This window comes from Pempheris klunzingeri, chromosome 15 (genome assembly GCF_042242105.1).
Source record: "Pempheris klunzingeri isolate RE-2024b chromosome 15, fPemKlu1.hap1, whole genome shotgun sequence".
Classification (NCBI taxonomy): domain Eukaryota; kingdom Metazoa; phylum Chordata; class Actinopteri; order Acropomatiformes; family Pempheridae; genus Pempheris; species Pempheris klunzingeri.
In genome coordinates, this window is record NC_092026.1 from 11510156 (window position 1) to 11522772 (window position 12617).

Below are 12617 nucleotides of genomic sequence, written 5' to 3' on the forward strand. Positions count from 1 at the left end.
GAGGCTGCTATCTGAGTAATCACTGTAGTATATTTAAAGCTAGTGTGACTATATGTGCATTTTCAATGGAAGGTCACAAAATAGGTTGAGATTTTCACCCATTTTCTTGCATAGAGTGAAAAAGAATAAAATCAGTTGCAGAAACATGTTTTGTCCAGTCACTTTAATTACAGCGCTTTTCCCTCACAAAACTAAAGTTTTACGTAAAAACAGACACACATAAGAAATGAACATAGTTTTCAAATATTTAGGCAGTTACAAATGGAAAAAAAAACATGTTTAACGCTCCCACACCTTTCACAAAAGAAGCATGAAATTTAGAGGCAACGTGTCTGATGAGAAGGTGTGTGCCAGGCGGCTTCCTGTCTATCACAAGGAAAATGTACTGTCAAGGAAGAAATACAGGCACTACCTTAAAAATGTGGCTGAAACTGATTCTGTACTGCCATCAAACCCCCCCCCCCATTTCCAAAATTTTGATAACTCAGAATTAAAAAAGGCATTGCTAGAGCCTTCAGTGAAGACAGTAGGGTCATTGTAGTGTGCTACTCCTTCAGTAACAAATACCTAACACAGCACACACACAACACGTTACAGTATAGGGCTGTTGAAATAAGTAGTTAGCGGCAATATTTCACATGCAGCTTCATGATGGAAACACCCAGTAAATATGCATGTCCTTTTAAGACCAACCAGACCACATCATGCAGTTTTACTAACAAGTACATGTGGAAAAGCCAGCTCACAATGAACCTGAAACTCAGAAATACAAAAATGCTGACTCATCAGGCCGCCTTCACTAAAAACATAAAGCACATGTGAGATCATCGCAGCAATTCTCAATTCAAGCCAACATAGCGTATAATAAATGCTGGTACATTTCTGCGGCGTCTGTACAAATAGTCAATACCAGTTTACTAAATGGTAACTTTGGGTGCTGGTGCATGGACTCACTGGTTAAAGCAACCATAGTGGTTGCAAGAAGTGCATCAGTGTTTAATGCTGCTTTTTGGAAAATGAAAAGCCCATCATGGATCACTCCCTATAGTAGATGTGACCAGATAATAACGAGTCATGAGATTGCGTTGAGGTCCTGGGGGCCAACATGTGCTGGTAAATTCTTATTCCTTGTCTCCCTTTTCTAATTTAATGCTGACGTGGCTGCCCAACAGCCAGAAAGAGAAATACTCACAGTAGGATTTGTGTGAGAGCAACAAGATGCCCCATAACCAAATATATTTACACTTTCATTGAGTAAAAAAACCTGCAGTTTTACAAGAATAGATGAACTCCTCCACTGGCCTGTAGGCTTGTGATAATAATAGCTGAGGTAAGGGCAGCCTCCAGTACTTTTTTTTTTTGGATAAGGTAACTCAGTTTTGCAGCACCTTAAGAGTGGAGAGCAACATCAGAGACAGGGTGGGGTAGATTAGCTGTGAATAGCAGGCGGTTATTAATGGTTTTTGAGTTGATTGCACAACCAATCCAGTCCTTCATAGAGGCCATCCCCGGTGGTGGCGCAGGTTGCCTGGATGTACCAGTTTCTGTTGCGTAGGTCTTGAAGGCCCATCTTGCTTGTTAGATCAGCTGCGTTCATAGCGTTTGGAAGGTCCTACAAATGATAAACAGTGAGAAAACATTAGAGGCCAACCCTGTGAATGCACCAGTCCAACAAGAAAAACTTGCAGTTTATGATACACACCCATCAAAGTTTTCACTAGTATGTCTTACCTGTTTGTTGGCAAACACTAACAGCACGGCATCACGCAGCTCATCCTCTGCCAACATTCTCATAAGCTCCTCACGAGCCTCCGCACATCGCTCTCTGTCGTTGCTGTCCACAACAAAGATGAGACCTGGGACAGGAGAAAATGGGGAACAAATGAGTTTGTGTGTGATGTGTACTGTATCTTTTAAATACACACCCGTGGAAATTTAGCAAATATTAAAAAACCTATTGTAAAGTAAGTGATTTAAAGCCCACAAATGTCAGGGACTACGTTTTTGACATAACTGAACGTACCCTGTGTGTTCTGGAAGTAATGCCGCCACAGTGGTCGAATTTTGTCTTGACCACCAACATCCCATACTGTGAAATTGATGTTCTTGTACTCTACTGTCTCTACATTAAAACCTGAAGGGAAAAAAATGCACCACATTATAAACACCTTCACTTTAGCATTCTCTTTCAACAGTGATAAGGGCACACAACAAATCTAAACTGGCTTCCTAGAAAAGTATTATTCAGTCTTGTAAATCACATAATAGCCATATAACAGTCCAAAGTAAAACAGTGTTATTTTTCAATGTTTGGCTTACCTATTGTGGGAATAGTAGTCACAATTTCTCCAAGTTTAAGCTTGTACAAAATTGTTGTTTTTCCAGCAGCATCCAGACCCACCATCAGGATCCTCATCTCCTTCTTCCCAAACATATTAAAGATCCGCATAAAGACATTCCCCATGATGGCTGGTGATGGGAAGCGACTTTGGCAGGGGAAAAAAAACTGATCAATTGTTGAAATGGAATGGTATGGGTATGGAAGAAGCATGTGGTTAATAACGAAGTATGATTTTGAGTAGAGTTGAAACGATTAGTCGATTAGGCGATGGACAAATACATTTGCAACATATCTGAGAATTTTTTAAGTAATTTTAAAAGCGAAATTCCAAACAGAACTTAGTTCCAGTTTTAAAAATGTGAGGATTCACTGCTTATCTTTGTGTCATGTTTTATTAAACTGAAACTCTTTGGGTTTTATACAGTTGGTCACACAAAACAAACTACACACTGGCTTGACTACTTTCTGACATTTTGTACACCAAACTATTAACTGATGATCTGCAGAGAGACTGAAATTGATATGACCATTAGTTGGACTCCGTTTGAACCCCACTTGGTGTTGGAATTTCTAGAAGCTGAATTATGGACACAAATAAATCATTTACATGCAGGCTGAGTGAACAGTCACTAGTGTGTTGGAAAAAGTAAAACTTTCCATCTACTAAACATGAAAACCCTGTACAACTTCACACCACTGGGGTCGGGCTGAGTTTTTAAAAAAAAATTATTATTAGGCATTATTTCACAGGTGTTCTGCATCTGTTACATGTGGAGATGTTTAAATCCAACATTTCCACGGCTTTCCCTATTCTGCTCGTCTTCATTACAACCACATATATCAAGTCTGTGGAAATAATGGATTGAAGCAGTCCAATAGCTGAGCTGAACATCCATTTTTCTATCAAATTAACACCCGTGATCGAGAAGGTCGTTTACCAATCCTTATCTATTAAAATCAATCAATCAATCAATCTTTATTTATATAGCGCCAATTCACAACAGCGTTATCTCAAGACGCTTTACATAAAGAGCACTATGTCTGCTGCATGAAGATACAATAGATCTTTAACCCGTTGTACCTGCTTTCCTAATCCAAACCAAGTGTTTAACCGGAAATGAAACATCTTCTTGCTCAGTGTGGTATACATTGACGTTTCTTTCTAAGATTATTAATTTTCATACAAAATGAGGCACTCCGGCTACCTGAAATATAGTTGCAATTTGAGAAGGATCACGAAATTACATGTGACTAGATGTGATTGTGAATGAATGAGGGTGTAACGTCAATCTACGTGTTGCTAAGGTGACACATGTGACTCGTGTTAGGTTATAAATGGCATCTTGTACTAGTAAATATGTTGGCTTCTTCATTTTAGTTTAAACTAGATATTAGGAACCCAGTATTTTCGCAGGTTCTCCAGTGTATTTTGACAGATTACACATTCATGTTTGACAGCTTTCCGAAGTGCAACGCTAATAGTTGCCCGACACGTAAACAAAATCTTTAGCTTGACGTGGAGCGATGCTAACAGTCGTCCGAGCATTTCGTATTTTTTTAACGTTTATTGAAAACCTACTTTTTCAGGATGCAACTATTTTTTCCTCCCAATTTAATAACACAGAAATACGTCCACGAGTTAAAAGATGAGGAAACATCAGATGAAAGCCAGAGTACCCGACTGAGAGAAGTTATTAGCTATTCGGTAAAGTTAGCTCTTAGCAGCAAGTCACTGTTTGTCTGTCGGTCTGTCGTGACTGTCGTAACCGCAGTCACACATAGAATTTTGCTAGCAAACGCGTGGCCTTTTATGTGGCTAAATCAGACGAAAACAACAACAAATTGGATTAATTAAAGTCTCACTTACACTCGAACAGAGTTGATTTGTTTCCTTCCTTCTTCAAGGCGTTTCCTTCCTTAAGAAAATGGCGACGATTTGACACGTCAGAGGTTCCGTTCCTGCATCACTTCCGTGATCGTCAGGTTGGGAGATATCGCCCCTTGTGGCTGAGCGGGGAATTACAGATACGGCCGATGGTCTCCACTGTTAAGTATCTGGTTATTGTCTTGATGTGACCCGCATGTTTAGCATTTATTAACAGTGTATAAACACACACACACAAAAGTATTTATGCACAGAAGCACGTTTTTGATGTTTATTATTGTTTTTGTCAACAATTATAATTACGACTACTACTGCTTGTAGTATCTATAGTTTAATGATTAATAACACGGTATAACTTAGCTGTAATCACATTCAGTGATATATGACTACAACAAATCCTCATAGTGTGCTATAAAGCATTTATTGTTCATACACATGTACAAATTATTGGGTGAGTTTAAAATTGTTTAGAAATGTGTTCTAAATTCATGAGGGCATGTTGAGCTTGAAGGTCAATTCTTGACCTTGACAATAGTAGTTTGACACAGCAATCTTTAACTCCAGGTCCAATTATCCTTATAAGGTTCATCCTGGAGCTTTCAGTTGCATCTTATGGTCCTCATGACTCACTTGTTCTGGCGGGTGAGGATGTATTTATGAAAAAAAACAAACTTAATTAAGATAATTGTTTGCTGTTATAGATCAGCTATGGATGCGGGAGATATTACAGTTTTGCTTGCAACCATAATATGGTGTTTTATGGTGTGTTTGAACTTGTTGAATAAATATCATAACCCCACAATAGTGCTGTTTTAATTAGCAACAAAAAACTTAACAGCATACATAATTTCAGCTGAGAAAATGTTCTAGTTTGACTTCATGTGATGAACTTAGACAAACAGGTTCTCTAACTTCCACTTCCTTTTGATCCACGACCAGGCCATTAAGAAAAAATCCAACCACGTTATTGTTAAACCAGTTGAATTTTAACCAGGGTCAACTATGCCTGCTACCCCCAGCAGAGGGGGTAGCAGGAGGGGAGAAGGGCAGGAGAGAGCAGCAGGAGGGAGCAGGGTCTATAGGTGGTGATGGACCACACAGTGGCGGCTCATAATGCTGTCTCACTCCGCCGCCATAATTTGTGGTTTTGCCCTGCCAAATGCCTGAGAGATCCCTTTCAGCATATTTTCACAGCAACTGCTGTGTTCTTTTTATGTGTGTGCGGATATGTTTACTGAGCAGCAGTTGTCTAGATTCTTCCAGATTCACACATTTAACTCAATATGAAATAGTTGCACATTTTAAATCAGTCTCAGAATCAAACATAGAATTGTTTCAAATCCTGATTTATTCTAACAAAACCACCAACATCTGCAAAATGTTCTCTCTTTACCTTCTTTTTGTTTTGCACTTACTGTTCAAACTCAAAGAGTTTCATTCAAACAATAAGGGAAGTGGCTCTTACAGCATTTTGCCAAAACGTATACTACAAATTGTTTCAATTTCAGAAATGTGACAGTCTCTAAAAAGAGAAAACCTTGTTCATGAACCAAAGTTTTCATAAAGACTCTGGTGACCCTTCGTGAATGCCGTCAGCTAATTATATTCTTTTCTTTGATATATGAGGATATTAGAAAAATAGCCAAAAATGGCCCGTTCCCTACTCCCTACCCCTCTATTTCTGGTGCCCTTGTTTGGACCACACCCATCTCTGAACTTGGCCTTCATTGTGATCTTAACTACACACCTGCAAAGTCTTGTGACTACATCTTGCACAGCTGTGACACTATTGCGTTGAGAAACGGACGTCAGACAGATGTCAGACAGACAGGCATATAAACACCTATAAGACGTCAAAGCAGTTCCCACTACATTAGATGTCTCCAGGACCACATTTTGCCATGATGACACACACACATACAAACTTGCGAGGTGAAAACAATACAAAACCAACCACACACTGTTGCAGCTGGTAAACACAAATTTAAAAAAAGATGTGACAGTTTCTCAGTAATAGAAAAGGTAACATTTTGGAGAACACATAGGTGGTGTGTTTATTTGTGTTTACACCATCTGGACTTGCAGTAAGTGTGTCTCTTGCTTTTTAGGAATGAAGACCAATATGTACCGTCTGTCACTAGCTGTGGTCATTTTTTAGTAAATTAAACATTTGCCAAAGTTTGCTCTGAGCTGACAAATCTGGAAAGTCAAATTTGCATAATAAAGCTTCCACTCTCCCCACTGTACTGTTGTTTAGATTATCTGAAGAAAATGCATTTTCCAAAATGATGATATCTAACATCATGCCAAGATGGTCCGATGTGTCATTTAAAAAACAAGGTTATGAGCGTTATGTTATGACCTCAACACTGGAACTGTCGAGCATCTTTACTTTAATATGAGTGACTTTCCTTTGAGTTTTAAGTTGGACCAGCAGCAGAAAAAACATAAAACAGTGTGGAACAAGGTTGTCAACTGTGCACTGTTCTGTAAATCCTCAATGCAAAATACTACAAATGGAAAAGCTTGGGGAAAAAACTCCCTCATTATCTTCTTTATAATAGTCAAAGCACAGATGCAGGTGCAAGAACAGAGATCAGGGCAAACATGCGCAGTGAAACCTGTCAAAATCATATTTTATTACTGTTGTGTCTTCTGCTGCAGCCAATTCACACATCTGGACTCTGAAATGATCCATTTGCTGGAATATTATACCTGCAGGCTACATATGTATTCATTACTGTCTACTAAGATGTCTGATTCAAATGAGGTAATATTTGATTGATGAATTGCACCGTTTATGGTGCCCAGTCCATATGTGGGCTTGGAGGACACTAGTCAGCAATGACAGCCGGCATGGCCACATGACAAACCATAATATACACTTCCACAAATTATAAAGGAGAACATTTCTAAACATTCAAAAAAATCTTGCTATAAATAAATATCCTCATTAAAAAGCCAACTCAACACCTTCAGACAACCAAAAGAGTCAGATGTCATGAAATTCATCCTCAGAAACATCAAGATTACAAAAAACATATAAACGCAGCTCTTCAGGAAAACCTTCATATCTGCCTACATCAGCTGCCAGTGGTAAGGTAGCTGCTGTTAAAAGTGCATATATACGGACCTCTGTCCTCTCTTTAAACTAAATGTAAATATAAAGTTCTGTGAGGATCTTTTTTAATTTGCACCTTGTTTCTGAGCTCTGGCGTCTTCCAAATCTCCACCTTCCATTGTTCCTTGTGAATCTCTGGCAACTATATTTGGATTTCACTGCAAATTTTTCCTGAAGATTTCATGTAAATCAGAGAGAGAAAATAGTGCAGAAACCTCTCTTGACCAAGGATAATGTGCTTTATCCTGGTTGAAGATCGTTTTGGTCAGTCTTTCCTCTAGCAACTGGATAAGATGAATTCACAGCCATTCAACTAGTTTACATTTCTACTTGACTAGACATGACTCCCATCCCGTGTCCCCGTCAGTTGCTCACTTTGCACATTTATGCACCCTGAAAAAGCATGACTCTGGATAGCATTACAGTTGGGGGCGCCCTCAAAACCCCACACTGCTGCAGCATAAAATAAAACTGAGCCAGCCATTCAATCATTAAGTTGAAAAACCAAGGTCAGGACACAGTTTCATCACAGATCATAATGCTCTTCCTGCTGACTATGCCAATGCTTTTCTTTCAATTTGTCTTGGTTTTGTTTTCAATTTCATTGTAGACAAAACCAAGATATTTACAAGAAGTGGTGTACTTTCAGGGCATTGATCCAGACTGAAATATATGGCTGCTCTGCTCTATTCACTTTGCTTTCTAAATTGTCTAATCAAATAAGTGTCCATTTACACACACACACATGTATGTATGTATGTATGTATGTATGTATGTATGTATGTATGTATGTATGTATGTACAACTAAGACAATGTCATCAGCATACAACCGAGTAGTAAAGTTCATATTGTCAGTCAATATGCTTGGATCAGCCGGCATCATGAAAAGAAATTATTATGTCTGTAACTAAGGATAACCTTACTCTAATATTTTACTCTAATAAATACAATAATAAGTGCAAGTTAAGCCATAACTCATTTAATTACTGTTATGGCTGTTATTCCAATATGGCTATTTTTCTCTGTAATACTTCTTCACAACAACTTTACCCCTTATAGAAATGGGAATTATTATTTTCATTTAGCAAACAGTATCTAGAATCATCTAGAAATTCAGTCAAGGTCTCCCCATGTTTGCACTTGCACCACAAATAGAAACAAGAGTCCACATCAGCGATGCACATCAGAGACAATATATGGCTTAAGAAATCTGTGTCTCAACCCCATTTTGAGGTTTATGGCGACAAATAGCAACAGATTATGATAAAAGGATATTGTGACCCTCAGTGCTCAAAAGGTAAACAGAGATTTTGATCATATGCTTTAATCAGTGCTCTTAACAAAAATACCAACACCACCAGAGGCTTTAACAGTTCTCCTGTGAGCAATGCAATTATAACTAAACCATGTAAATCCAATCAATTCGATTGAATCTGCTGGATAAATGAGCTTCGTTCAGAGAAATGAAATCTGGCTTTGGGGGATGAAGCAGTGCTGTTCTGAGTTTACAGTTTGTTGAGGTCTGTCCGTTAATATTCAAATGAACTAACAGAAACTGCTCCGCAATCACAGGCTGGGCATGTTCTCCTCTTAGTAACTGGATTATCTTAAAATGTATCTCCAAATGTAGCTGACCTCTCTTTTCATTTCAGCGGGACATTAACAAAAGATCAAATAAGCAGAATTTTTTTGGGTTGACATTATAATAATACACATTTACAACATACCATGAGGTGCGGCGAAGGTACAGTAAAGATTGTAGAGGAAGAGCTAAATCCACCTTTCCATGCTCCACTGGCAATCACAGCAATAATATCCATTTGAAGGGCTTTCCTCTTTCCTTCTTTCTCCTTTTCAGCTTTATATCTCACTAGATACTGACAGTTGTGATGTGTGAACAGAAGACTAGAAAAGGGACAGTAGGGGGTGTATATATCACACACTCACCCCCTCAAAGCACACACACAAACACACAAACAAATTCTGTACACACTTAACAACTTTCTCACACACATTCACAAACATGCGCAGACACAGACACGCTTTTTTTTTGTTAAATCCCTTCTTTATTTGTGTCAAATGTGTCCCCAGAACACCTAACCCCACCTCGGGGCCACAGCCCCCGAAGGGACATCGACATTAGAAGTGACCCCTTTTTCTACATGTAAAATATGCATTCTAGGCAATACATACAGACTACATTATCACCTGAGAGGCGTTATCCACATCGCTGAGTCAGTCATGCTCAAATCAAAGTAAATTTATGGCTGGTGAGGCTCATCTACAGTTTGTGAATGGAGACAAACAGGCTTCGCAGTAGGAAGTGGGTAAGGATCTCAGTAGGGGCCTTACTCCCCTCTGAGACGAGGCCTAGCAAGGATAAAAACGCTCAGTAAGGGGCTTGGGAACGCTGATCTGGTGTGTGCGTGCGTGTGTGTGTGTGTGTGACAGTGAGAGAATATGTGTGTGTTTGCATATGTGTATATGCACAAGAGAGAAGTGTTATGTGGTGTTTTTCGAGCCTTCATATAATGTTAAAGACCTTATTTTAGATGTATGGTTTGCGTATACGGTGTGGGGTTTCAATAATCATAACAATCATGATAATAGACCCGCATTATGAAATGGCCCATGGGCAACCAATAGACTGTTGTTTGAATTGTACAAAGGGGCTGGTTCTGGGCTAAGCAGTGCTGGAACTCGGATGGACAGGCATGGGATGCCTCCCTCTGCGTCTCATGTACTGGATTATAGGTCGGGCAAAATCCCAAAGGAGGTGTGACGCAGGAAACAAGCCGAACATTATTACAACGAACAGCATCGTTGCCATGAGAGGATCCATGCTGGCTTCATCCATTGGCAACAAGTGCCACTGGGCACTCTACCCCACGCCTCTCTCAGTAGGGGGCGCTACAGAGAGAAACAGGCAAGGGCAAAAGGATAAATGTGCACCAGTGTTGGCTGCCAATCACCTTTGTATGGCGATTGTCGGCAGGCTGAAAAGGTCGCTGAGGGGATTTACATAACATTTTGCACTCCGCCCTGGTTACATGCGGAAATGTTAGAATCCTCATTGAGTTATTACTTGATGAAGACTATTATGTATTTTGACAGCACAGTTTATGGAAACAAAAGCAACCAGGTGATCTAGTTGAATGACAATGAAGAGTATGAACTGCATAGAGCATTAAAGATGTTCATAAGTCAGGTCTCTGTCTATTTTTTGCATTTATCAGATGCTTCCAAGAATAATAATGATAATAAAAAACTTCATCCTTGATGCCACAAATGATCTTAAACTGTGACCAATTGTGTTACTGTACATGTTATATAATTCAAATAGCAGTTTTAATTGATGTGACCTTTTCACACCTCCAGTGATGACCGGTCCAGAATATGTAGGAGCCACTGGTGTCAATGGGAGACGTTCTGGGACATCCGTGACAGATGGTTAAGAAAAGCTCTTCAAGGACGTACTTCCTCAAAAAGGACATGGGGGCCTCTGGCATGGGAGAAGGAAGTATCAAGAATGGGAATCGCTTGCTTGCATGGTGAGGGTATACTGGCAAGGTGTGAGGGTGCACATAGAACGCTACGTCCATGCCAGGGAACGGGATTTCCGGGTAAGCGATGACTTGGTTAGACGTGAGGGCCCTTTAAATCACCATTTCACCACCTTGTATGAACTTAAAGGACATTTGGACCTGTTTAATATTTGATGCTTCATCAGCTATTCTGTCTTTGAAACTTGCTTCAAGCGTCCACATGGGCTATGACGAGCCATTGCAAGATGAAACAATAGTGAGGATAAAGGTATTTCTTTGAAAGACTTTTTTGTTTCCCTCAGTGGGTTGGTTTGAAGTTGATTCATGTTTGCTATGTACACAGGTTTTTAAGGGTTGTCCCACCCCTGTTCCCTGTTTTAAATCCAGCTATATCCCATCGGAGGAGGAATCAAAGATTAAAGTGTGAACCTGTTGCACCTTGGGGTAGATAATTGGTTGGAATGCACAGCATGTCGAAGCAGGGCCTTGAGGACAACCAGCACCAACCAAAACCTGTGGCATCAAAACCAGGTAGGTGTCCAGATTTGGCATTTGGGATTTTTTACTTGTCATGTTGATGCCAAATGATTTGTAACATTGTCACATCTTGTTTCTTTAACATGCAGGCATCCATGACATTGACAAGTTGATTGTAAGTGGCCCTGTGGGCCCTTTAGAGAGTGACAGGCCTAACATGCTCCCAAGGTGGTCTTGGTAGGGTGTTTTTTATTGCTACTGACAGCTGATCTCACTTAGTTATGTAAGCCCCTCGAAGATAATCCCTAAGTGATTGAATAATGAATTTGGAACCTTTTTGAACATTGCATACATGTGTTTGCACCACACCAAAAAACAGTGAGAATTTTGAGATGTGATCTTTCCTCCTTGATATTGTGGTATTTTGTTAACACCAACAATGTTAATAAAGATATTTAACATGAAAGCAGTGTCATCAACCTACTGTTTTGTTGGTCTTAGTTTTGATAGAGAGAACTTCTTTGTGCGTTCAGTGTGTGTGTTGCTCGATGGCGCACCTGTCTGCCTTGAGGCTGGAAAGGCTACAGCCTCTCATTTCTGGTTGGAACTCGTGTGGTAATGCATTAGAGGGCTTGTCATTGTACTTTATTGAAGGCCTCTGACAAGCTATTTGACACCCCTGACAGGGTCAGAGGTGTCAACCTGCTCAGACTGACAGGGAGATGGACACATAAAGGCACAGGCGAATTAGGTTGCTACTCGAGTCAATTGCAGGTTGTAGCCCTGGGGCTACTCTGCCAATAAAGCCCGGATGTAGTGACGCTTGATGCATATACAGAAAGCAGGAGAAATGTAGATCACTATTAGATATTCTAACCATACGTAGCTTATCTTTGCATTCTGTATTTTTCCTCTTCAAGATATTTTCCTTATTTGCATTTGGTTTCTATTGAAGACAGACAATAACTTCTGTAGAGCTATTACATGTCTTTGGGAGATCCATATCGGAAAAATCTGCACGGTGAATGGATAATGCCAGTTGAATGTGATGCTTTACACACCTCTCAAATGCATTTTGTACATGTCCAGATCAATTATGGAAACATATATGCAGGCAGCAAACTGGAAATGGTTCTAAATCTTCACAAAGGGATAATTATGCTCATTATGTCACACTATATTGAGTATTGTGTGTACACTTGCATGTAAATATGTGAAGAGCTATGGGCTTGTAAGGGCCAGAAAAC

At 39.7% G+C, this 12617-nt stretch overlaps 1 protein-coding gene across 2 annotated transcripts; it reads right to left on the reverse strand.

Annotated features, from left to right (window-relative positions):
- Window positions 1-154: 154 nt before the first annotated feature.
- arf1 (ADP-ribosylation factor 1) lies at window positions 155-4268 on the reverse strand. 2 transcript variants are annotated; one of them, XM_070844539.1, is made up of 5 exons: window positions 4209-4242; window positions 2320-2486; window positions 2024-2134; window positions 1732-1856; window positions 155-1612 (listed from the first exon to the last, which is right to left on the reverse strand). In XM_070844539.1, the coding sequence occupies exons 2-5, from the start codon at window positions 2462-2464 to the stop codon at window positions 1454-1456; spliced, it is 540 nt and encodes a 179-aa protein (XP_070700640.1). In that variant the 5' UTR covers window positions 2465-2486; window positions 4209-4242; the 3' UTR covers window positions 155-1453. The 2 variants fall into 2 exon arrangements, with proteins under 2 accessions (XP_070700640.1, XP_070700639.1); XM_070844538.1 differs by having other exon boundaries at window positions 156-1612; window positions 2320-2506; window positions 4205-4268.
- Between the last annotated feature and the right edge of the window lie 8349 nt (window positions 4269-12617).